Source organism: Gavia stellata, chromosome Z, assembly GCF_030936135.1.
Source record: "Gavia stellata isolate bGavSte3 chromosome Z, bGavSte3.hap2, whole genome shotgun sequence".
NCBI lineage: Eukaryota > Metazoa > Chordata > Aves > Gaviiformes > Gaviidae > Gavia > Gavia stellata.
In genome coordinates, this window is record NC_082637.1 from 68,659,746 (window position 1) to 68,684,278 (window position 24,533).

At 38.1% G+C, this 24,533-nt stretch overlaps 1 protein-coding gene across 1 annotated transcript in view; it reads right to left on the minus strand.

Moving 5' to 3' along the window:
• Positions 1–24,533, minus strand: part of SNX24 (sorting nexin 24) — a 96,042-nt gene that overhangs the window by 681 nt on the left and 70,828 nt on the right. Inside the window, exons 4-6 of the mRNA XM_059833927.1 lie at positions 6,696–6,790; positions 5,522–5,554; positions 4,540–4,604 (exon numbers count right to left, since the gene is read on the minus strand). Coding sequence (XP_059689910.1) covers positions 4,540–4,604; positions 5,522–5,554; positions 6,696–6,790 — 193 coding nt within the window. The remainder of the gene's footprint in view (positions 1–4,539; positions 4,605–5,521; positions 5,555–6,695; positions 6,791–24,533) is intronic.

Consider the following 24,533-nt stretch of genomic DNA (forward strand, 5'->3'; position numbering starts at 1 on the left):
TGGGGATGTGCTATTAGTAATGCTGTTTCAGCACTAAAGCCACTTCAGTGTAGCACTGGGCATTGCATGAATGCGCTGCCAGATTTGTAGCTTATTGATTTAAAGGGATGTTCTAATACTTAATGCTGCTAGGCTCCAGCTCTTTATCTGAATCTTTTCTCACAAGGAAGATGGATTACACTGGCAATTCAATTTCTAACAAAATCTCAATATACTTGAAAGAATTCCGAGATTGCTACTGGGAATACTTCAAAGCTGTTTTTCCATTGTGGTTTACAGCAATGTTTAGACTGAGAAGACTTGAGGATGCCTATACAATCAGAGATGATTATTTGAAACAGGAAAATTTCAGGCTGTCTAATCAACATAAAATGTCATGTGTTACAAAAAGTCATAATATCTGAAGGAAAGAAAAAACACTATGTACCTACCGTGGGTGTAGAGGGAACTGGCACTTAATTTTCCTGTTAAATTTAGCATGAAAGAATTACCTAATAGAACACAATGATAGATCCACACAGAGGAATGGCCGGAGGTACATTACTGAAGTGAAAATACTTTTCAAATGCACCAACTCCTGCGTTTTTAATGAAGGGTTTGCTTAAATCATTGGGCATTCAGAGTAAGAATTTCTGATCACATCTTACGATCTTAAAATTGCTAGTACACTAGGAAATGGGTTTGCCTAGAAGAACAGACTATTTCTGATACAGAACTTTCCACACTAATCAAATCTTTCCTTCCCCTATCAGCCTATAGGATATTCAAAAAGGGGAGATGCAACTTTTATAAAAATCATTAGACACTTGTGTCACCTAATGTGGGTGGGAATTAGGGTTTGCCCCTAATTCTTCTGCTAAAATCATTTTGGAGGTAAAAATACTGATCAAAAAGGAGATTTAGACTCAGTAGGAAAAAAAAAATCCTTATTAGCTTAAAGGTGTTATCTCATAGGTATTAATAAGGTGATTCCAGTGTATTACAGATGTTACAAACAGAGATATTTTAGGACGTTTTAACGAACGGTAACCTCCACCATAAACAATACATGCATAATTGTCCCCAACTTCTCACAGTATGTCATCATTATAAATTACTTATTAATATTTTGGATCCAATAATGATTCCTCAAGTCCTGCAAGCTCAGCTATCCTAAACCACCCTGGTAGAATAACCCTATGCTGTTTTCATTTATGTTATTAAAAATACACTTGTAAGGGCAATCTGATGCTTTCCTTCTAAATTAAATGCTGCAGTTCCAGAAACCAGTTTTTACTGGTTCTTCTACAACATACAGTATATATAGGAAAATGAGTATTGATTTAAAAAATGATACAACTTTACAGCATCAGATTTACTGTGAGGCTTTGTTGCTTAAAAAAAAATCAGGCATACTAATTTAAGTTAAATGTATAAATACACCGAAGCACAGTCTTGCAGCTCTGTGGTATGTACATGGCTTAAAGAATCATCAGAACAATACACAAACAAGTGACGGTAAATCTAAGAGTCAATTTTTTAGCTTCTGAGGTATCATTTTCAATTTGCAGCATTTTAGATTTTTCCTTCGTTTTTCTTCATAATTGTACGTGATTTTTTTTCCCGCCCCCTTAAAAAGAAACGGCCACTTTACACAGTAAGTGATGTGCTCATGCAGTCAGACTGTGTTAGATACACCATGAAAAAGTGAGTCTGAAAATCAATGAATGAGGTCTGTAACTATGAATCTGATTTTTGGAAAGTTGTCTTGCAACTCAACAATGCTTAAAGTCCAGTCATTAGAATAATGTCAAGGCTATATTTTATAAAGACAGGGCAATGAGGGGAAAAAAAAAATTGTTCTTTGAGCATTGTGTTCCAGAAACAACTATTCATTTAATTAAAAACCCACAAATACGCCATTTCCTATTTTATGGGAAGATGTTAGCACAGGCATTCCTGCATCCAGGACAGACTAACTCCATTTCTGATCCAAACAACTGTCATCGTTCACCTTCTTCAAAGAGTACGTACAATGAATAGTTATTTGCTAATGAACGCTTAATTTTGGTCATAGTTTGAACAGCCTTGGCTGCTTTTTACAAAGGAATCGGAATCTATCAAAGTAAGAACTGATCTGAGAGAGAAAATTTTAGAAAGCTTATCTATATTTTCTCTGTGCTGCAAACTAAAAACAAAGAAGAACTAATGGTAGTTGTTTAAAAACTTTGTTTCTTTCTAACTAGACTTGAGTCAACTAGTAAAGCCTCTAGACTTACAACTTGGTTTTCTTCCTTTTTTAAACTACAACTCACATTCTAATTTGTGTTTTAATTCATTAAGTTAAAGAATAACTTGCAAATGAATTTGATGGTTTAGGGTCTTCAAATACAAAGAATATTCACCTGCCATATGAAATTCTAAATATTGTGTGTCAAGGCCAAAAAATGCCTTGGCAAAAGCCTGAAAAGTCCTTTGTTTCAGATGTCATTAATGAGGCCAACTTAATGTTTAAACGTCACGCATTAGAAGAAGCTTTTATCTTAATCCAAGTAAAGCAGTACTTACTTAAAAGAGCAGTTACAAAATTCATTATAAAGTTCCTAATGATTTCAAGAAAAGGAAGCTTAGCCTTACTCAGATACATATTAGGGAAGGAAGGTAAATACCATCACAGAATGGCAAAATCTTGAACAGAAGTCTCACAGCAAAACCTTACATATGGGCTGGAAACATTAAGCACTGTCTTAGTTTTTCAGGATAACTGTATATGAAATCCATTTTCTCTCTCAGAAACGGTATGGAATTAAATGACGTTCATAATTTACACCCTGCTCTCAAGGAATCCAAGTTTGCACTTAAGAGGAGCATCAAACAGTAAGACTAAGACATACAGTGTGGCTCACTAAATATTAGTATAGGCAGCATCTGGACCAACTTTTAGACAGCGGTAACTCTGTGGGTGCCTCTGCATTACTGTTGTCACTTGTGTCAGGAGTGACCTTGTGAAGTTACCATCTCCCCCTAATGCACTTCAGTTCATCAGTTTTGTGATTTGCACTCCAGCCTTAAATAGGCATTCAGTCCATGTGACCAGACTAGTGCTAAGTCAAAGTAAAAACTAAATGACCCCGTAATGTGTCTTCCAGTGTGGACCTTGGTCACACAGGACCTCTGCACTTGCTGTTTCACTGTAGAACTACAACTTCAAGTTCTTTAAGACTCCATAGGGTCAATACTGTTGGACCACGCTACTAGCTAGAGTGCCTGCAAGAGAAACTATTTGACCCTCTCAAAATACATGAGCCTAGTCCCTATCATTTTGAAAAACAGCTTGAAAAAACAACACAATCACAGAATGGTTGCAGCTGGAGGAGATGACTGGTGGTCATCTGGTCCAAGCCCCTGCTCAAGCATGGACACCTACAGCCAGTTGCCCAGGGCCACGTTTAGACAGCTTCTGAGTATCTCCAAGGATGGAGACTCCACCACCATTGTGGACAACCTGTGCCAGTGCTAAGTCACCCTCAGAACGTCGAAGTGTTTCCTGATGTTCCTGGTGTTCTTGTCCTGCCACTGGGCACCACTAAAAATAGCCTGGCTTTATCTTCTTTACACCCTCCCTTCATGTATTTATATAAATCTTGAGAAAATCAAGGAAGTACACTTCATAATTGGCTGAGAAACTATAAGCAAACAAGTGTTCTTTCCTAAATTTACTCTTACAAATGTCATGATTTTCAAGGCAGCTCAAGCAGCTCAAGAACCTGACTCTTGCTTTCAACACAGCATTTTGTAAAATCAAACAAAATGCCACAAAAAAAAACCCAACCTTAATTTGCAGGTCTGGGAGAAAATTCTCCCTTGAAAGTGTATTACATTTTTAATACAAAGTTTAGTAGAAGTAACAGTTCAAACATGTAAAATGACAAAACCAGGAGCAACACACTAATAAAAATGGTATTTTTTTTCCTGCACACATTTAATTTAAGACTGAGGGTAAGTTCTCTGAATTAATAATGCAAATAACTTTTTATTAAAAGAAAAAAGAGAAAAAGGGTTTGTAACAAGCTATTTCGAACACTCTTTTGAACCATGTATTAAGAGATGAAGGCTAACATAAAGAGCTCTAGAGGTTATAAACGATAAGAAATAGTAATAATCCAAATGGAAATACAAACATGCTTGCAGTAGATCGACTGGTATTTAGGGAAAAAGCACTTACAAAGGACTGGGCCTCTAAGTTCTAATCCTTCAGGCAAAACAGCCCAAAGGGTCAACAACAAGAAAAGCAAAGCAATGATGTTCTTTGTCTTTTGATTTGAATTCTCGGTAGGTTTGTCTGAGAGAACAACTGGGGGAGAAAATTCCACACTTTTATAAATCACCCACCCCACTTAGTGTTTTAATGGTTTCTTACACAAGAACTACCCTTTTATTGGCAGGTTATTAGATTTTGGACCAGTGTCATTTGACTAGGCCGGTATTAATAATAATGTGGTTTATGCGGTGCAGGGTCCGATCAGTAAAGCGCTGTTAGCAGATGACAGGTTTGATTACCGTTGGCTTTAGGCAAGACATATGGATCCCTTAGGAACAGCAGCACAGGCTGGTGGGACAGTTTGCTGGAAAGGTCAAGAACAGGGATGTCAGTATCAAGGGACAGCAAACAGAATATTCTACAAACTAGCTTTGATTAAGTGAGGTGGTCGAGCCGCACAGGAGCCATGCTGGTGCGTTTCTGCACACCAGCGCTGCCCAAAAAGGGCAGGCTCCATCTCCTGGGAGCAAAGCTTGCCGCTCCTCAAGCACACAGTGAAACTGTCAACGTGAAGTTGGAGGTGAAGGGGCTGCATCCAGGAGGGGAAACTTGCAGCTGGCTTTGAGACCTCTCTACTCCCTGGTACTTGGTGTAATGCAGGCTACAAGATGACCTACCACCAGGCTCCATAGCCTACAGGCTCTTCAGGCCACCAAACAGATTCACAATTTCACCACGTTCTTCCAGCCCCCAAAGTGGTTGCTGTACACCTCACCCATGGAGAGAAAGTCCTTGGAAACCCCTCACAGGGCTGTCTCCCACCCTGGTCACGGTACAGACATCTTCCCCCAGCCAATGCCAGCCCCCTCCGCTCTGCTCTGTATATACATGTGCCAAGTAGTGCAACCAGACACGTACAAAGCTCTATCAAATGCATAGGGGAGAACCCAAACCTCTTAATTCCTCCCGCTAAATCTTCTTGCTAAGAAAAATACACGTCAATGGGTAAAAAACATTCCCAGAAATATTTCAGAGCTAGCAGTATTCTATTAGGGTTCTGTAAGGAATTTCTCAATGCAAGCGTAAGGATGCTCAATTCACACTACAAATGGATGGATCTAGCACAGCTGATGAAAATGCCATAATATTTAACAAACACATCTAATTTTAATGCTAAACTACTGCTATTTTGTCAACTGCAAGAAACAAATACAGTAAACGCCAATAATTTCAAGCAGTTTATTAATCTGGTGTCCTAGAAAGAGTAGGAATAAAGCTCACCTTGATTCTTCAGATTCTGTTTCATCAAAAGAGCTGCAAGTAAAGTGAGAGGAAACTTTGGTTACAACAAAATGAACTCTACAATAAAAAAACCCCAAATCCTTTAAGAACCATCAAAGTGAGCAACCTTTTTTCTGGTCAGTAGCTGCACAATGCAGTAAGATGAAATGAATGTGGGAGATCATATCATTTTAGAACCACTACTTGGAAATGACAGCATCCATTTTACTCTAACAGATTCACAAGCATATCTTTCTATCTATGAAGTGATGGGGTACAGCCCCACTGAGGGTATTGGCTGATGTCATTAACTACAAGTGAAAAATATAAGTCTGTTAGCTTCTGAATCACTCTGGAGACCACCCTGGGCCATAGACACCTCCGTGTGTAAGAGGGCCTCAAAATTACTCCACTTTTTTCAACTCGCCTTCTCTCCACTGCAGATCCACACAGCCTCCTCCAAAGTGGAAAAGGGCCACAAAGCTTTCTGGGGAGTGAGTTCTGGTAACATTGCTGGACTTGCCAACTATGTCAGCTTGCATAGCAGAAGAAATTCTTCTCCTTACAAACCTTACAGCTGCAGATGGTAGCAGAGCTTCCAGTTACACTGCTTTGGGTATTTCTGTAGTCATGACACTCATCATAATCATACTAAGATTCCCTTCTCCCACCCTGATCAAGAACCCTTCCCAGGGGAAGGGCAATGGGGCCATCAGGGTAGATGTCATCAGAAAGGTGAAAGACCCCATTTTCGAACACACAGAGGGAGCTCATAAAATGATCACAGAATGAACTTCTATTTTGTCCAGATACTATGACCAAAAAACACACGCAGAGGCTTTCTCTGCAAATTTAGTGAATGTTTATGAATACCTTACAAAATTCATTTCAGTAGATACTTCAAGATCTATGAGAAGATCATATTTTTCTCATCTAAACTCAACTCTGCTTTCCAAGAATATTACATTAAACCTCACTTCTGTCATTGAACAGACTGGATTTATTTTACCACCTTTTGGTGATACATAAACATACTTAACATGAACCTAATGCCCATTTATTTTACAGTGTTAGAGCTGGCAGCAAGACCATTTTAAGTCAATGGAATTGCATCAGCACTGAGTGGATATGGGCCTTTTGGCCTCCATGTATTTTACAGTAAATGACAGCTTACCCACAGCTTTCAGCTTTTGGCAAGGTAGGTACATGGCGAACGTTCAGGAAATCAAGAAATATTTTAGGGAGCTCTTCATTTTCTAAAATGACTGTCTGTCAAAAAAGAAAAAAGGCACAATAGAAACCCAAGATTTTTTAGTATTTTAGATATTGCACACTTTTATTCAAGCTAAAAAAAAACATTTCCCACTTGCAACACTTCTCAATTCTTCTCCATTTTTTTTACACTTATTTTGGAGTGCTTCTTTTCAATAGGAAAACCACAGTTCTTAATAAATCACATATAAATACATTCAGCTTATGCTACTACATTCTTTTTTCACCTGCCATCACTGGTGCCAAGCTAGGTGCCTCTCAAGCAGAGATGTCTGATTCTGGAACTAAGTTATAGGCACACTCATTTGTGAATAAAATTCTGTTTATTTAAAACATAAAATAGAGCAGCTACAGCCCAGTGCTTTCGTGTTCACCTCACAGAAGACTCCTGTCTGGCACATCAGTGGAAAAAAGAAGTCTCCACTTTGTGCAGTTTTATTAATACATGCCTTGGTAAATGCTAACAAGGGAAACTCTTTGCTTGGCTTGACAGATCAGCTTACAACGTACTCCTTATATCTGTGCTGTGACTCCTCGTGACAAAGCTCTGACCAAAAAGCTGCTGGCTAGACCTGCCACATTCTTCCACAGCAATGACATAATGGCCAGACTCTATCCTCCTTTGTTTTTCCACTGATAAGATGACTTAAAATTTTCAGTAAATTAATTACAAGTACAGTTAAAAATATGAGGTGAATAGATGAGATACTTAGGTGCATGTTCATCATGAAAGAATGACTTTTAAAGGAAACAACAGATCTCTGACAGTTTCATAGAAGCAGACCAAAAGTAATTGTTGATCTTTAATTTTCACGAGACAAACAAAATGGTTTATAAATTCAACCAATGCCTCACCTGAAAGATTAAGCCCCTATTTATTTATTGTTCATACTGCCATACGTTCTGATAACATATGTACTTCACGTGCAAATGAAAGCCACAAGCTCTTCCCTGAAGAGCTTTCCTTCATAAAGGCCTGGATCCAGAGTGAACACATGCATGGAAGAAACTTCACTAAATTTATAAATAAAACGACTTGTACAGGTGAGGCTATCTACGTTCATCCTGTTCATTTTCACACCCTCTGTTAGGAGAAAGAAAACCTAGAGAAGAAACAAGACTGGTGATAGGAAGAAACATTACTCTGTTTACATTCAGGAGGTAACTTATTCCTGCATGTGTATTCTTTTACATTACAGTATCACTAGGGAGACACAATGGTACGCAGAGGATAAGAGGATCACAAAAAAAATAGCTTGGAAGAGACATCTAGAGGTCATCTAGATTTTACAGCAGGTTTTATAGCAAATGGTTTGGTTATTTGCGTAACGAAAACCCAGTTAGTGTAAAAATTACATAAAACGTGCATAGACTTAAAGAGAGAAACACATTTCAAAACAAAGGTATTTGAGAACTAGTTCTTTATGTTACACTTGCAAATCTGAATTCAGAGCCTACGTTTCTTCAACAGCTGAGGCCATCACTAACAAGTTTGGAAAAAAGAACGGAAAAATGCAGCTTTTGAACTTTTTTGTTCCAGATTTTAATGGATATAATGAACACGGAGGTCTGAAATGTTGGCAAGTGTTAAGCCTTTCAGTTCACCTCTATATGAAGATGCTGCATTAAAAAATGCCACTTCATTTGCATAATGCAAAATCAGCACTCCGCTGCTGCAAAATTTATCGTGTTCTGCATTCAGGTTATGCACAGAAGGAGGGGTGAAGGTGGATGCATATTCAGAGGGTGTGTGAACTGCATAACAACGCGTATGATGTGCTCAAATAAAACCATCTTACTAATTATATGCAATGAAGAACTGCAAAAAGTTGTATAAAGATGTTTAAGGGCATCTAATGCTTATGTGCAACCTCATACTTACACCTCCTGACAGCTTTTGCCAGAAGCTGAGCTGCCTGCTGAGGCTGCTGAACAGAACAGTGATCGTCAGGGAAGAAGAGAAGGATACATCACTGTATAAAAGGAAAATTCCCAACAAACCTATTTGTTTCTACTTCTACTCACTCCAGATTAATATCTCATTTTATTCCTTTTAGGTTTTTTTCACAACATGCATCAAGTCAACCCAAGCCCTGCTAACCCTGCCCTGACCATATGTATTTCACAAAAAAGATGTAAGCAAATAGCATCTGTTTTAGTGTGTTAATCCATGTAGTTTGTTAACTGTCAATAACTCTGCTTTGGTGATCAATAAACTTGAAAATGTAGAATCTGCAGAGAAGCAAAGGCAATTTTGCATTGCACTGTATTTTGGATGCCACCTCTGTTGATTGGGACTTTTTAATTTCCAGAATTTTTTCTTTTCTAGAGTTTTATGAAGGGAGGAATGATGGCATTGAACAAAGGAGGAATTTTCAACAGATGTAATGTAATGATGTGACATACATTTTAAGGAATTAAAGAATTAATGAAGGTACAAGTTAATTGTACTAATAATGGAATAAATTATCTTCTGGCTTGACTTCATTGGCTTCAATACAAAAACGGGCCAGCACATAATCCAGCTGTTTAATATACATGGTAGAAACCAAAGGAAAAGAGAAAAAAACCCGGGAACAACAAGAAAAAAACGCCAGCCACACTGGATTAGGTGTGTCTGTCTAGCTACATTTCCTGCCTCTGGTGGTGGCCCAGAGTGGATGTCCAGAGAAAGATGTAAGCATTCTCAACTTCCTATTTAAGTTGTTCAAAAAAATACTCTTAAATCAGAAATAAATGTTCTCATAATTGACTTAATTTACCTGGAACAACCCATAACACAATAGATTCTTGACTTCTGACTGAAAACTTGTAAGAAATACATATTTTGCAAACTTGAAGATCTTTAAATAATAGCTGAGCAGAAAAGGAATCAGCAGGTAAATTCTCTAAACCACTATCTATAAGTTGTGATGTAATGTGCTCAACTGCAGCCCTTGTTCAAGTGAATATATGACATCATTGGCTTGTAAACATGACTACTACATTGTTTGCTCTGCAATCAGAAACTTAAAGATATGTATTTTCAAAGAAATAAAACCTCACAATGAGTTTGTTAGTAATGTGAATATCTAATACATCCAAATTCTACGAAGGTCACAGCAATGAGTTTCAAATATGGGCCCCAGAGTGCTAAGTAGATTAATTTAAGAGAAACACCCAGCATGTGTATTTCCTTCCTAAAATAAATTCAAAAAACGCAGAACACCTAACACAACCTCTGGCAAGTGATTTGGGAAGTGACTCCAGAAATACATTTTTCAAACTCATTGATTTCAGCTGAACTAAGAGTATAAGCGTTGTATTTTCTTAGAAAATCGTAAAGGGTGTTTATCTGTTACTGTCACACTTTAATGAACTAGTCTGTGCTTCAGGAAAAAAAAAAAAACCCACAAGGGAAAGCCTGATGTTTACATCAGCAGAAATGTCTTTTTCATCGAAAGGGTGCAATTATTATTATGTAACACAAATCACAAAAATCTCAATTTTTCTACCTTATCAGGTTCATAAAATCATGTTCCCTAAGGATGTCATTGATCAGTTGCACATGTTCTTTCAGTGACATCTGAAATACTTAATTGTCGGTTATCTTTTCTCCTTCAGCAAGTAAAATATAGTCACAAAATTGCAAAGGGACTTGTTCTGCCTTAACCTTAGCTAGATGCCATCATGCAGTGGAAAACAGTGCTAAAATATCACAGGATAATGCTCTCCAACAAGGGAGACATATAAACAGCATAATGATTTCCCAGGAGTTTGCTTTTTAGAAAATTGTCACTAAAGCCAGGGTAAATGGTGACATATCTTCACAGAGGACACTGTGAAATCGAACACTGGCATTCTAGTTAGGTCCAAACCTACTCATCAGCCAATTATAAAAGTAACCGAACATCTTGCTGAAAACCTGAACAAGACCACTTTGCTAACCTTAGGAGATCATGCCACAGGAACGCATAGTTTTCACAGATTTTTATTATCATCATTATTATTATTTTTGTGGTTGTTCTCAATGAAAAAAGCTTTAAAAATTAATTTTTTACAATCATCTATCATACTTTCTCAAGGTTGCTGGAACAGCTGAACAGCTGTTGGAGGGGGAGAAATGAGAGTGGGGAGCTGAGTTACAAGGTTTTTAAGAGTCCCCTTACAGACTTTTCCATTCAAACGGCTTTAGTTTGAAATGTTGTACCGTTAGGGTGAAAAAGTTCATGACAGTTTTTCCTCTCTTCACAGGGAAAGATGCTTCACAATACCTAATTCAGTGGTGCAGCTAAAATGGGGGAGAAGAAAATCAATACATTCCAGCTACAGTAAGTAGGCTGGAGTGTCAGTCTCCACTGGGACTAAACCCCACATCTTTTATAACACTTTAGAGTCTATATTCTTCTATTAACCTGCTTTTCCTGAACTGCTTTACACAGTCCCATGAAATGATAAAAAGGTTACCAAAAGAACACATTAGCTAAAAACCAAGTAGGCAAAGGAACCAGACTTCCAAGAGCAAGCTTTCCTTTTTTTAAAGTAAGAGCAGATACAATAATGTTACCCATTGTGAAGAACTATGAAAAAACTCACTCCTTTCCTCACTGAGGATGTTGTTATAGGTTATCAACAAGAATTATTTCTAAATAAGTTTTCACTTAAGTTGTCGTAGTAAGGACTCTCCACTTTTCATTACTACCAGAAACATTCACTGATGGGCAGTTCTGTAAGAACAGGAAGAGGTTATTAACCATGCTTAAAACTCTGTATAAAGGTACAAGCATGCAAACACACATGCAACGACACAGACGTGATGCTCCATATAAAGTACCAGCTAGCTAACTCTCCCAGGCTGCGTATCAAAGGGAAGTCAACAGTAAGAGTGCCATCTACACGGTAGAGCTTGAATAGGAACAAGATATTGACTGTAGGTATTACATGCTAAAATACTTCCAACAAAGATCCAGAAGTTACTATCTGAAAGTTAATGTACAGTCACAAAAATGTAAAAATAAAAAAAGCGCAGAGGGGAATTGCACCTCTGAACCTCAAGACCGGAGAATAGTAGAAAAATTCCTGCACCAACTTTCAGATCAATTTGTTTTACTTCCAGTGAGCTTAAAACTCACCAGGTATCTCCTGAGTGACAAATCCATGTATTATAGCATTCTTAAGCTACACAGAGGATAAATTAACTAGGTGGAAGGGAAGTCCAATAGGTTAAATGACTGCTGGATCATCACTGAAAACATGTATGCAGAAATTAATGACAGTGTCTCTAAGCTATTAAAGTTTTTACTTAAGCCTTACCTAACCTAAATTTAAATCACTTTACTCATTTTGATTAAAAATACTACCAAGTAAGTTTTAAGGTAGCGAGTACTTTAGTTAGAAAGCTAGTTAATGACACATTTACAGTTCCAACTAGTATTTAACTACTAAGTGCAGAGCGGATTGACTTGAGGCTAAGTGTACAAATATAACCCATTTGATGTGAAAAATACAGTATTGAATTTTTTTACGAAAACTGGGAACATAATGTAGTGGGAGCAAAGAGTGAATCTCTCTGCAGCAAAATAGGAGACTAACCCTTGAAAGATTAGAAACAAAGTGCAACAGACTACAGTTCCTTTGAAAAATAAAAATGAAAGGAAGCAGTCACTATAATTTCCCGAGACACTGCTCAAAGCATTGGAGGTTAAGACAAAGCTGGATGAGAAATGAAGAAATCAACGGAGCAAAAGGAAAAGAAGCAGAAGGGCAGGATGAGTTAATGGTATTAAAAAAAGCTAGTAGGAACAAGAAAGGCTTTTAAAAATAAGTAACAGGAAAACATAGTGCAAAGAGTACGCAGATCAATTAATGACAAAGAAAGACACCAAAATAAATGTTGATTTTAAAATGGCTGAATTGAAGTGTTTTTTAACAGTCAATGGACCACTAAGAACATGGACAATTAACAAGTAATTAAGACCATGACAATAATGCTGCTGATAACAAACAGGTGCAGGAATACCTTAGACAATAATATACATATATCAGTCAGTAGATCCAGAAAATACACATCTAGGATGGTAAAGAAATTAAGTAGTTATGGTTGGATAAGTCTTCTCAGGAGTACAGGAGAAGAAGGTTTGGAAAAAAGCAACTGTATTTATTTACAATCCACAATACAACAATAGGTAAAGCAAAAGAGGTTTAAACTTGCAGTACTGTTTTCTGAAAGCTTAAAGGAACTAAATACAAATACGCTGTGATGAAAAAACCCCCCAACATTCAGGTTGCAGACTACGACAGCTGGTAAGTTTGGAAACCAGTAGGTTTTTTGGTTTCTCGCACAGTCAGATGCTGCTCTCCTCCTATGCTGATCCTTGTGCACTGATGAGGAGGTCAGGTGGGAAAAAGAAGCAGAAAACCTGAAACAGTGCCTGATCAGGTAATTAAAGACTATCATAAATATATACTCTACTTTAAGGCAAATAAAGCTGGTACTGAAAATATCAGTTCTAGATTTTCCAAATTTGCAAGTGTTTCTTCAGTCCTAAGACTGTTCCTCTAAGTATCGGGGTTTAGCACATGTTCCTGTCTTCTTAGTATGTGATAACCCTTTCTTAGAATCATAGAATCACAGAACCATTTAGGTTGGAAAAGACCCTTAAGATCATCAGGTCCAAACATAAACCTAACACTACCAAGTCCACCACTAAACCATGTCCCTAAGCGCCACATCTATATGTCTTTTAAATACCTCCAGGGATAGCGACTCTACCACTTCTCTGGGCAGCCTGTTCCAGTGCTCGATAACCCTTTCGGTGAAGAAATTTTTCCAAATAACCAATCTAAACCTCCCCGGTGCAACCTGAGGCCATTTCCTTTTGCTCTGTCACTTGTTACTTGGGAGAGCAGACCGACACCCACCTCACTATGAACTCCTTTCAGAGAGCGATGAGGTCTCCCCTCAGCCTCCTTTTCTCCAGACTAAACAACCCCAGTTCCCTCAGCCGCTCCTCATCAGACTTGTGCTCCAGACCCCTCACCAGCTTCGTCGCCCTTCTCTGGACACGCTCCAGCACCTCAATGTCCTTTTTGTAGTGAGGGGCCCAAAACTGAACACAGGATTCGAGGTGCGGCCTCACCAGCGCCGAGTACAGAGGCATGATCACCTCCCTACTCCTGCTGGCCACACTGTTTCTGATACAGGCCAGGATGCCGTTGGCCTTCTTGGCCACCTGGGCACACTGCTGGCCCATATTCAGCCGGCTGTCAATCAACACCCCCAGGTCCTTTTCTGCAGGGCAGCTTTCCAGCCACTTGTCCCCAAGCCTCTTTGCAAGGGGCTGTTGTGACCAAAGTGCAGGACACAGCACTGGGCCTTGTTGAACCTCATACAATTGGCCTCGGCCCATCCATCCAGCCTGTCCAGATCCCTCTGCAGAGCCTTCCGACCCTCCAGCAGATCAACACTCCCTCCCAACTTGGTGTCGTCTGCAAACTTGCTGAGGGAGCACTCGATCCCCTCATCCAGATCATCGATAAAGATATTAAACAAGATCGTCCCAAAACTGAGCCCTGGGGAACACCACTTGTGACTGGCCGCCAACCGGATTTCACTCCATTCACCACAACTCTTTGGGCCTGGCCGTACAGCCAGATTTTTATCCAGCGAAGAGTATGCCTCTCCAAGGCATAAGCAGCCATCTTCAAGCCACCAGCATTCATCACTGCCAGATTTAAACTCTGAACTCTCAGGATATACTTTTAGTTTTCCTTTTTTTCAATTCTCATCAAAGGATGTCTCTAATTGAGATCATAAAATACACAGAAGAGTATTTGCTTCTTACAGTAACAAGTCAGCAGGATCACACAGTATTTGTCCAAAGGGCCTAAGAGAACTCAGTGATGAATTTTCTGAGTTAACATCAGTGTATACCATATTGTTTATGGCTGCTTTAGAGGACTAAAAAAAGGGCAAACATAATTTAAAAAAAAAAAAGAGTACCACGAGAGAACTGGGGATTTATTAACTAGTATGCCTGTACCAGGGAAGTTAGTAACAATTACAATAAGGAGGAGAATTAGTGGGCACATGGATAAATATGTCTGGATGGAAAAGAATCACAGGGCTGCTGTTAAGGGAGACCCTGTTTCAAAACTTACTGCAAGTCCTGAAAGGATCAACAAGCACAGATAAATATGGCCCTTTTGATAAAGCCTACTTTCATTTCCAAAAGGCTTTTGACAAAGACCCCCACCAAAGGCTTTAAGGCAAACCCAGCAGCCATGATCCTTGCAAAGATGAGTAAGTAGTTACAAGTCCTGAAAGAGGGGTTAGGACAACACAGCCCAGAGTGACGCATATTGGAAAAAAATAACAAACAAAGATGGGCTTTAGACTGATCATTAGTGATCAGAGGAGTGAGATGCTGGAGGCTACAATATATACCTCAAAAGATAAGCTTGCTACCCAGCAGCAATTAAAAAAGGCAAATAAAAAATTTAGTAGAAACTATCAGAAAAGGAATCAAGAAATTATTAGAAATTATTATTAGAGATTGCTATTACAAAAAAGGAGGGGCTTTAGACAGACAGAGGGACTTCTTCATGGAACAGGTTGTTGAAATACATGCCACAGGACATTGCAGATGCTGAAAATTTGTATGTGTTTAAGTAGAGACTGAATAGATTGATGGAAGAGGAATTCATTGAACTGAAAATGCATGGAAATGGAGAGCACATTAAGGAGGAATTATCAAAGCATGTTCTCTCTGTTCTCCCTCATATACCTGCTTTTAAGCCCTATCAAAGGCAGGCTATTCTCCCAGAGGAACCTCTGGTCTAATCTGCTCCAACTATTATTTTATGCTATGCCAGCTGAGTTACAGGGTTAATTGTATTAGTCTGCAGTAGCAGATGGAGAGAAGAGAAGGAAGATGGAGCGTGGCTGGGAGATGGCCAACTCACTCTCTCCTCCCTCCATTTCACTCATCCTTTGTGCCATTCAGGTGGTTGGAAGAGGCTGCTCCCGCCTGCCAGTCCTCACCAGCAAAACCCCATGATGAAAAGTAACTTGTCGGCTTTTGTGCACCCACAGCCCCTCTACCTCCTTCCTCTCACAGCATTAGCGAGGGTGGAGATTTGCTGAGGGGACATGGGAGCTCTGTTCTGCTTTGTGGAAGGACTGCCAGGGACAGAGGACCGAGCTGGATGCTGACCCAGTGGGCAGCCAGCATTCCCATTTGCAGGCAGTGAGGAAGAAGGGATGATAATCCAGCAAGTCTTTCTTGCCATCAACTGAGAAGTTTTATTTTAGAAATACGCACATTATTTAAAGATTTGCAAAGCCAAATAATGTTAGGACAAAACAAAGAAAAAACAGAAGAGCGTTACTGAAACACAGCAAATGTTTTAAGAAAACTTAAAACATCACTTGGAACCAAATATTGCTTGCCTTGTTTTACCTGTATTGAATACAAATTATCTGAGAGAAAATACATTTCTGAATGTAAAATAGAAGTGAAGTGACTGTTATTTCAATTCACTAGAAGTTTTATGTAGACAGGCTGCGAGATATATTAAAGTAATTTACACTTCATTAAAAACAGTTTGACAGAGAATATAGTTTCAGCTGCAGAATGGCTGCAGTGTTTGTATTTTCATGTTTACTTTCTAGACATACTAAAATATATTAAAAATATTTTTTCCTGTTATTATGTTTCATTTCAAAGAGGAGTCTGAAAAAAATTGTGACCTATTTCTGCACAGAATATGTTTACTATTTTTTACTACACCGCCATATTTTCTATTTACTGTATTTACGATGCTTGCAAATAGTCCTTTATAAGGAGGAAAGCTATGAGCACGCCTGAAGAAAAGGCAGCAATTAAAGAACTAAGCTGTACTCCATTCTTCAGAGCCAAATGCAACAGAATGACACCTCAGCAATCAGCGAAACAGAGGAGTAACTCTGCAGCATGACCAACTTCCTCTCAATCTCAGGGAAACCCCACTCTCTGGTTAATGTCACAGCTTATTCTGTTAAGACACAGATGTTGGATTGGATATTGGATTTTTTTTGTTGGATAATGTGGTTTTGGTCAAATAACACAGCTTTGAAAGAACTGAAAAAGCCCAGAAAAATACTGAAACATTTAAGAATAGCCCTGAAATAGTGTTTTCACTTCTTTTTTGCTTCATAAGAAACTTCCCACAGCTCCAACTCATTTTGCCGGTTTTGCTGGGAACAAGGAAAGAGTCAGGTGGTTGATGAAGGCTGAGGAAGTTAGCTATGGAAACAAGTCTCACTCTTCACAAGAATGACAACTTCATGCAAATGTCATATCAAAAATAGAGAAATCATCTGAGGACGATTCCCTCATCTGCATTGTTTCCACAAGGTAGTGTAACAAAAATGCTATTCAACTCTACAATAACTTCTTATTTTTTCTCCTTGATACTCTCTTATCAGAGGTTTTGGGTCAAAGTAAACTCTTGAGAAATGACTCGACATTCCCTTTGAAACTAATTAGACTAAGCAGCAGGTACCCACTCTGAAGTCCAAACAAGAGACTGTAGAAAGCACAGGGAATTCACTGCACCTGGGGTTAATGAACTCATTGTGTCATTTTTGCAGAGGTAAAGAAGGGGTAAGGTAGCTGACCAAATATATTTAGATTTATATGGTGGGGGTTTTGTTTTTTAGTTTTGAGTGTTGGTAGCCCTTTCAGCACAAAATGTGGTGCTGAATAAGGACTCTACGCTATTTTGCAATGTTGGAAGAGTAACTACAAGGAAATCGGTAAGCTTAACTTAAAAAACTCTGAAGCTTACATTAAATTTTAATCAGCTTAATAAGAAAATACATGTTGCATTTGCAAGACATTTACTTACCTTTAGCAGCAAAAGCAAGGTAAAAATCTGGTTTGTGTTTTTTCTGAATTATTAACATACTAACAATTTACTCTGATATCCTAATTTTGTGGTTAACAGGGTGGTTGCTTACACAAGGGCAAAGAAGCAAAAAGTAAGTTTTGACCACTAACAAACTCAGAAATGAGAGAGATGGGGGCTGAGGAAAACCGGAGGCAGTCCTAACAGCATAAATAGACACCACAGGAACAGAACAATAATACAAGTGTATTTGTTTTAACTTGTGAAAGCAACTGTTTTTATTGTAGAACCACTGTAACAGAGAAACCCTGTTTAAAAACATGCACTTTTCCAGGTCCCGTTAAATTAACTTCTGTTTGTAATAATTCTTATGTTTAAATCATTTCCTTAGTCCCATAGGAGAGCAAGACCCAACCAACTTACAACAATGCGGTAAATGCTGTGCTGACAGCATTAGCCATTGACTCAAAACCATTTGTTTTCTGAAAAACTCACCGAGGTTTGTTCTTTTTGAAAAACATTTGTAAGAAATTTCTAGTCTATTGAAACCAACAGGTTAAAGTGAAAGATTCAGATAATCTCTTCTTGCCTGCTTTGCTACAGAAGCAGCGTAATAAATGGTCAATATGTAGTGACGTCTAACCATATGGATATTAAAAAAGCTTAGACAGCATTTCATAAATTACACAAGCAAGTTGGAATCAATGTCAGAGAACAGAAGTTTGAACAGATGAAGTAGGACATTTTTTAACAGACACTAATATGCATGTTTAAATTAAATTCTTGATAAATAACTAGCTACTAACTATGCTGTAAGAATATTTTGTTGGGGTCATAATTCATGGATTATTTTCATTAAAAAGGAAGACAATATAAATGACATGGAGGATAGCAGGGCAGTCATAACTGAGTATATTATTTTATTTTCCCAAACAACATTAGAGCAGGAAGATGCTCAAGACTGATAAAAAATGAACAGTAAGCTCTTCCAGCAGAAAGAGTCACTGCAGAACAATCAAATGGGCAAGGAAGACGTTAATATGTGACAATCATGTTGTCAGAATATTTAACTGGTCCAGTTTTGTCATCAAGAGGCTGAGCTTGTTAACACTCATACTACCACACTTGTGGATCTTGACAGCTGGGTTATTTCTATGTTAAAACAGATTGACTAAGGACTGAACCCTGCTTCTCAGTATCACCCATCATACTACTCTTCCAGAAATAACACTTTAAACTATCTAACAAGTTTTGTCTTAGAACAACCATTCCTATGCTCTATTTACTGAAACCCTCTTCTATCTACATTTCATTAAAACCTGTCAAACAACTAAAGTTCTTGTTCATGCCAAAATTCTCCATTAAATACCCTTTCAAATAAAGTTTCAGAGAAAGCTCTCTTTGTCCCTCCCTCCCCCCCCTTACAGGAGAGATCCAACAGCAAATTATTAAATTTTTTACTCATCAGTGAAACGAACTGTTTGCAGAATCAAGCCCAGCATATTGCAGTATGATTTTGTCTTGCTAAGGAGTTGACAGTTCTTATACAAGTAGGAAAAAACATGTATAAATAAAAAACAGAGCAGCTAAGAAGTGTGGTGTACAGTCTGTGATGCTAAATTCTGGATGTTCTTTACAATCTTAAATACTTGCTTGCTCATGGATTCAATCTGCAGTGGAAATTAACGTTACCAGAACTGCTAGAACTAGACAAAGTAACTCCCTTTCTCTGCAAGCATACAAACCCTGCTTTTTGTTTGCATAGAGCTGCTAACACAAGTTGCAAGGTTTTCCCTGTTTTTTCTTGCAAAAAAACCCAACCCCAAAACAATTCCCAAAACCCCCCGTCCTTCCTTTTTCACTCCCGCTACCCTGGCAAAAAACCTCACCTCTCTTTCAGAGAAATGAGCATGCCTTGTTACATGCTGCTCTGTAACTATAGGAGCAAATCAATAGCAGCTGAATGCCATCTGCTTCGGGCAGCAGAACAGCACCAAAAGTGTGAGCAATGCATCTTCCCTTATTGAAAGGTTATTTTATGCAAGTAAACAATTCATCGTCTTCTTGCACGCTTGATGCTCATTTACCACTTTTGATCAATAAAATATGCAAAACAACAAAAAAATTGAATCCTAAGAGTAGTTCTGATGCCAGTGTGATAGTTAATCAATATCAGGTCTCTGTTCAGTAAGGCAGGCAGTAGGGTAACTCCTTTATTGTATGAACCCAGGAAAAAGTGTGGAATTGTGTCTTGTTGCCTCTAAAATGTATTAGGAGAGTGAGAAACACAACTTCTGTCCTGCAAATTAAAAAAAGAAGAATGAAACAAGAAGGACTATTTTAATTGTATTTTTTTCCCCTCACTATGCAAAGGGTACTTATGTCATCTTGCCTGATCATCTGTTGCAAAGAATCTGCTGTTATGCTGTTGATAGAGCTATACTATCATTAAAACAGATACTTGGTTAAATCATAGTCATTATAAGACGTACTTTGGACAGCAACCCACTCTGTTTCCTTCTAAAGCTGCTCTACCTTATTAAGGCTTGGTTTTCAATGTATGTATGTTTCAGGTGAACTCAGTTTTTCTGTTAAAAACAAACTGCTATGGGAATTTTTTTTGCACAGTGTTTCTTTTAGTCAGACCACAAACTGCCTTATTACATTAAGCCTCCTGACAATTGATTCAAGTAGAATACTTCTCTCCCAACAAAGAAAACAACATCATTTTTACAGATACTGCAGAACAAAACCTCCAATTTAAATAGTTTCCTAAAATAACACAAAGTACTTGAAATAACAATTGCTACTCACAAAGGCTCTAGTGAGTCATATATCCTAATATTAAAAGAAAATTAACTACTCTCTCATTTGAACAGCAATTTTGCAGATTATATCACAAAGCCACAAATTTAGCTGCATATTATATGTTCTGATCTGCACTTAATACTACATTTTCTTCATTGTTTTCTCCTGCTTGCACCTAGAGACACAATTATTCAGGTATGCGTCCTTTACTTACTTTTGGTTATTTGAACTGAAAAAAAAGCTTGGTACACTTCTGTAAAAGAGTATCTTATGCAGGGCTTCCATTTAAGAGAACTACAAACTACAAGACTTAAAAAAACCCCCATCCAAATAACTTCTTTTCTCTGTATTTGCAATGCAACGACACTTCCCAATGTACTGGTCATGGGCTTCCAGAAAAGATTTATTAAAGTGAAAGCAAGCAATACTGAATAAAAATAATTTCATGACCAGATTAGAACAAACACTAACTTGCAGTCAAGCAGCAGCACTTATACACAGGAGAGACAGAAGATGTCTTGTTCATTGTTCAATTCTCGTAATTCTTACAAAAACAAGACAACTGGAAAAACACATATATAAATCAACTTGTACAGAATTTTTAAGGTAATTACTGGTAATTAATAAAACACAGATTTGCACATATGAAAAAAGTCCTTCCAACCAACCAATGAAACTTATTAAATGTAAGACAGGTTTGGGTTTATATAAATTTGTGAATTAGACGCAGATTTGTAAGCAACAGTTCAAAATTTTTCTTTTATAACCTTGTAAGACCCCAAACATTTGTAGTTACAACAAGCAGCTGCCCGTTCTACATAACAAAGCTTGGATCAAGCTCCTTCTGCATGCCTTCTTCAAAAATGCTTATGAGTTTATATGAACTCCAATATACAGCTTGATCACATTTACAGAAGCCAAAACAATTTTGGTCAAATTAATAATACAGAACATAGTAGTGAAAGTGCAGTAGCTTTGAGTCAATGACCCAACTAGCAGCAAGGGTATAATTTAAAGTCAGAAATTTCCAGTGCATGCACTGTTAGCCACAGTGAACCTGTTACTGCTCTAAAGGGAATTGTTTGCCTCTTATTAGATTTTCTACAGCACAGCCATAAGTGATAAATGTACTGCTGTACTCACTGTCAAGTTAATCAATGCTGCCAAAGTTTTGTTGACCTAACAGTAATCCATAAAGTGAGCGGCATTTTCTCTATCCCTATGACATCTCAGTCCTCAGTGGGGATACAAATCTTACAACAGCTTCTTAAAAAATATGAAAAAACAAAGCAAAGCAAAGCAGGGGGAAAAAAGATATTTTCAAAATTCTGTCTTTAAATTAGCAGACTGTGAAAATTCCTTGCCTCTCTGACAAATTGCTTAAACATGAAAGCCACACAATGGATTCAGTTTGATGGTTAAAATACTAGCAAATGGATAACTTCACAGAGGATAAAGCCTTGCCTGCTAAAAAGAAGGTAAAAAACAGCTTCAGGAGTCTTCCAAGGAAACAGTTGTGAACACAATTTACTTGTGACTATAGATTAGTGCACTGGTTCAAACAGAGCACGGTGCAGCAATTCTGAAGACAGTAATGTGAAAACAATAATAAAAAATCACCACCAATAAAACTTGTCTATTGCTGTGTCTGGCTGTGATTCACAGTCCATAAGAGGCATCACCACTGAAAAGAAGAAAAAGTCAGGAAACAATTCCTGGTAGAACAAGCTGGTCTATAAACAAACTGCTGCCATGCTCTCACAAGCAATTATAGACATATGAAATATGAATTGCCATTGATTTTTCTTCTAGAGGTCACTCTGCTCCATGTTTTACGCACTCCAGGCATTTATTTGGGTGGCAAACTGACAAGTTTTTACAGAATTAACAGAGCAATGTAATCCTTGCTCAATCGCAGGTACTTCATTATGGTTCTGTTCCTTGACACTTGTCCCTCCCAAAACTCACTAGCAAGGGAGTCCTTGATAAAGGTGAGGAATAATGCAATTACTTGTGAAAAGAGACCATCCTAACTTGGTCAGTGAATGCTTATTTACTTCTTCTGGCTGATGGCAGACAAGCAGCATCAGTTGGATGGCTGCATTTATCACAGCATAGCAGTTCTATAGATAATGCTCTGATTTGGCTAAAACTCTCTACATTCTTGTTATTGAAAGAGGGTTGACTTCTCTGGAAAGGAGAAACAGGATTGCAAGTTAGCCCCCTAACAGAAGTAACATGGCTATCTGGATTTCTGTTAAAAACTATCATAACATTAAAATACTGCAAGAATGCCAAGCTGCTCTCTATAAATCTTATGTTTTTGATGTTATCTTCACACTTAGCAATTGCTTGATGCTCCTTACTCAGCAACCAGAGAACTACTTAATTTTGTCCACTAAAGTCTACAAATGAGGTTGAAACTGGGAATCATGAATTCATGAATCATATATTCTGGCATTTTTAGATAGCAATCTTCTTTACTTCTATTATTAATTTTTGTCACAAATATTTGGTCTTTGGGTTTCCCATACAAGAAGAATTCACAAAAAGGGTGTTGCACCCTTCCTTGCCAGCAGTTATTCTGTCCCTGAAGGCTCTGGTTTACCCTACAAGTAAGCCTTGGCATCTGAAGTTAAGGTTAAATTGTTATTTTAAGTCACATTTCTTGGTGTCTTAATGAAAGCACAGAACAGTACTGTAATACTGTGGTATGGATAGCTTAATCAGACTCCAGACTCCATGATAAGCAAATAAAAGAGAGTATGCCATCAGTGCAAGTACATCTGGAGAAGCGGTGCCCCAAAATCAAAATGGATGTGTCTATAGTATAATGGTTCAGAAAGGAATTATAGTAGAACTGAAGTCTACAAAACCCCTTGCATTCTCTGTTGACTGGATACAGAGGTCGCCTTCAACATCATCAGAAGACAACACTATGACTGATATGTAGATTGAATAAACCAGTCAAGGGGACAAAACAAAATTTCAGGGAAAAAAAAAGAGAAAAGGTTGGAAGATGGGTAGTGACATAGGAAGTTGAAAGAATATGTTATAGATAAAAAAAATGATAACATGCTGGTTATAACTGGTAAATATACCACAGTGAAAATAATTTATGTCTCTATCCACACATTGGCAAGCCCAGCTTCTCCACCTGTCCTGTATCTCAGCATCAATCAACGGTCTGATGGTGCACTTTCCTCTGACTTCCTTGGTGACCATCACCACTTTGTAAATTTGGGCAAAAATAATTGACCAAACCAGAGAAATTGGGATTCTTCTTTTTTTTTTGGCCACATTCAATTTTTTTTGAGATGCCAAGCCTGGCAGCTAGACTTCTTCACCGAAATGCTGTCTGTACTTTTACATTAATAATACTGCTCCTGAGTATCTGCATTGGACCACAGTTATCATCAGCCTCTTGCATCATCAGAGCACAAATTCATCACAAAATCCACTAACCTTTATTTCCAATACTACAAGAAGACCCCAATATCCTATGGTAACTTACTCTTGCAGTACATGGCCTCATCATTCCAGCATTTAAAGTTGGATAACTGCTGGTGTTCAAAACTGTTAGCATGTATGACCTTGAATGAATCCAAATACACAGAGAAACATCTGACGGGATAATGTAGAGACAGCTGCTGAAAGGCTGGTGGCTACAAGACTGTGCATGGTTTTTGCTCCTCCGTAATCTCCTGTTGCTTTACAAGTGCTTTTGAAATGTTACGCTAGGAATCTTCCCCACTGAACCAGGTGTGAGAGCTGGATCCCATGCTGAAAAGGACACTTGGAGATCTGGGTGCCCTGACATCTGAAGAAACTGGGAGGGGTTTCACTCATCTGACCTCCTTATGATTGATTCCTTGGGGACATTCTGAACATTTTCCAAAAGTCAACATTACAGAGAAGCTGCTCAGAAAATCACAGTTACTCAGAATACAACTGTGATCTCCTAGTGACTTGCCAGCAAGGATATAAAGAAAAATACTGTAAAGGACCTGTGTTCAAAGTGCTACGTCTGTTGCAGCATGTCTGTTATCATCAGTTCATGAGC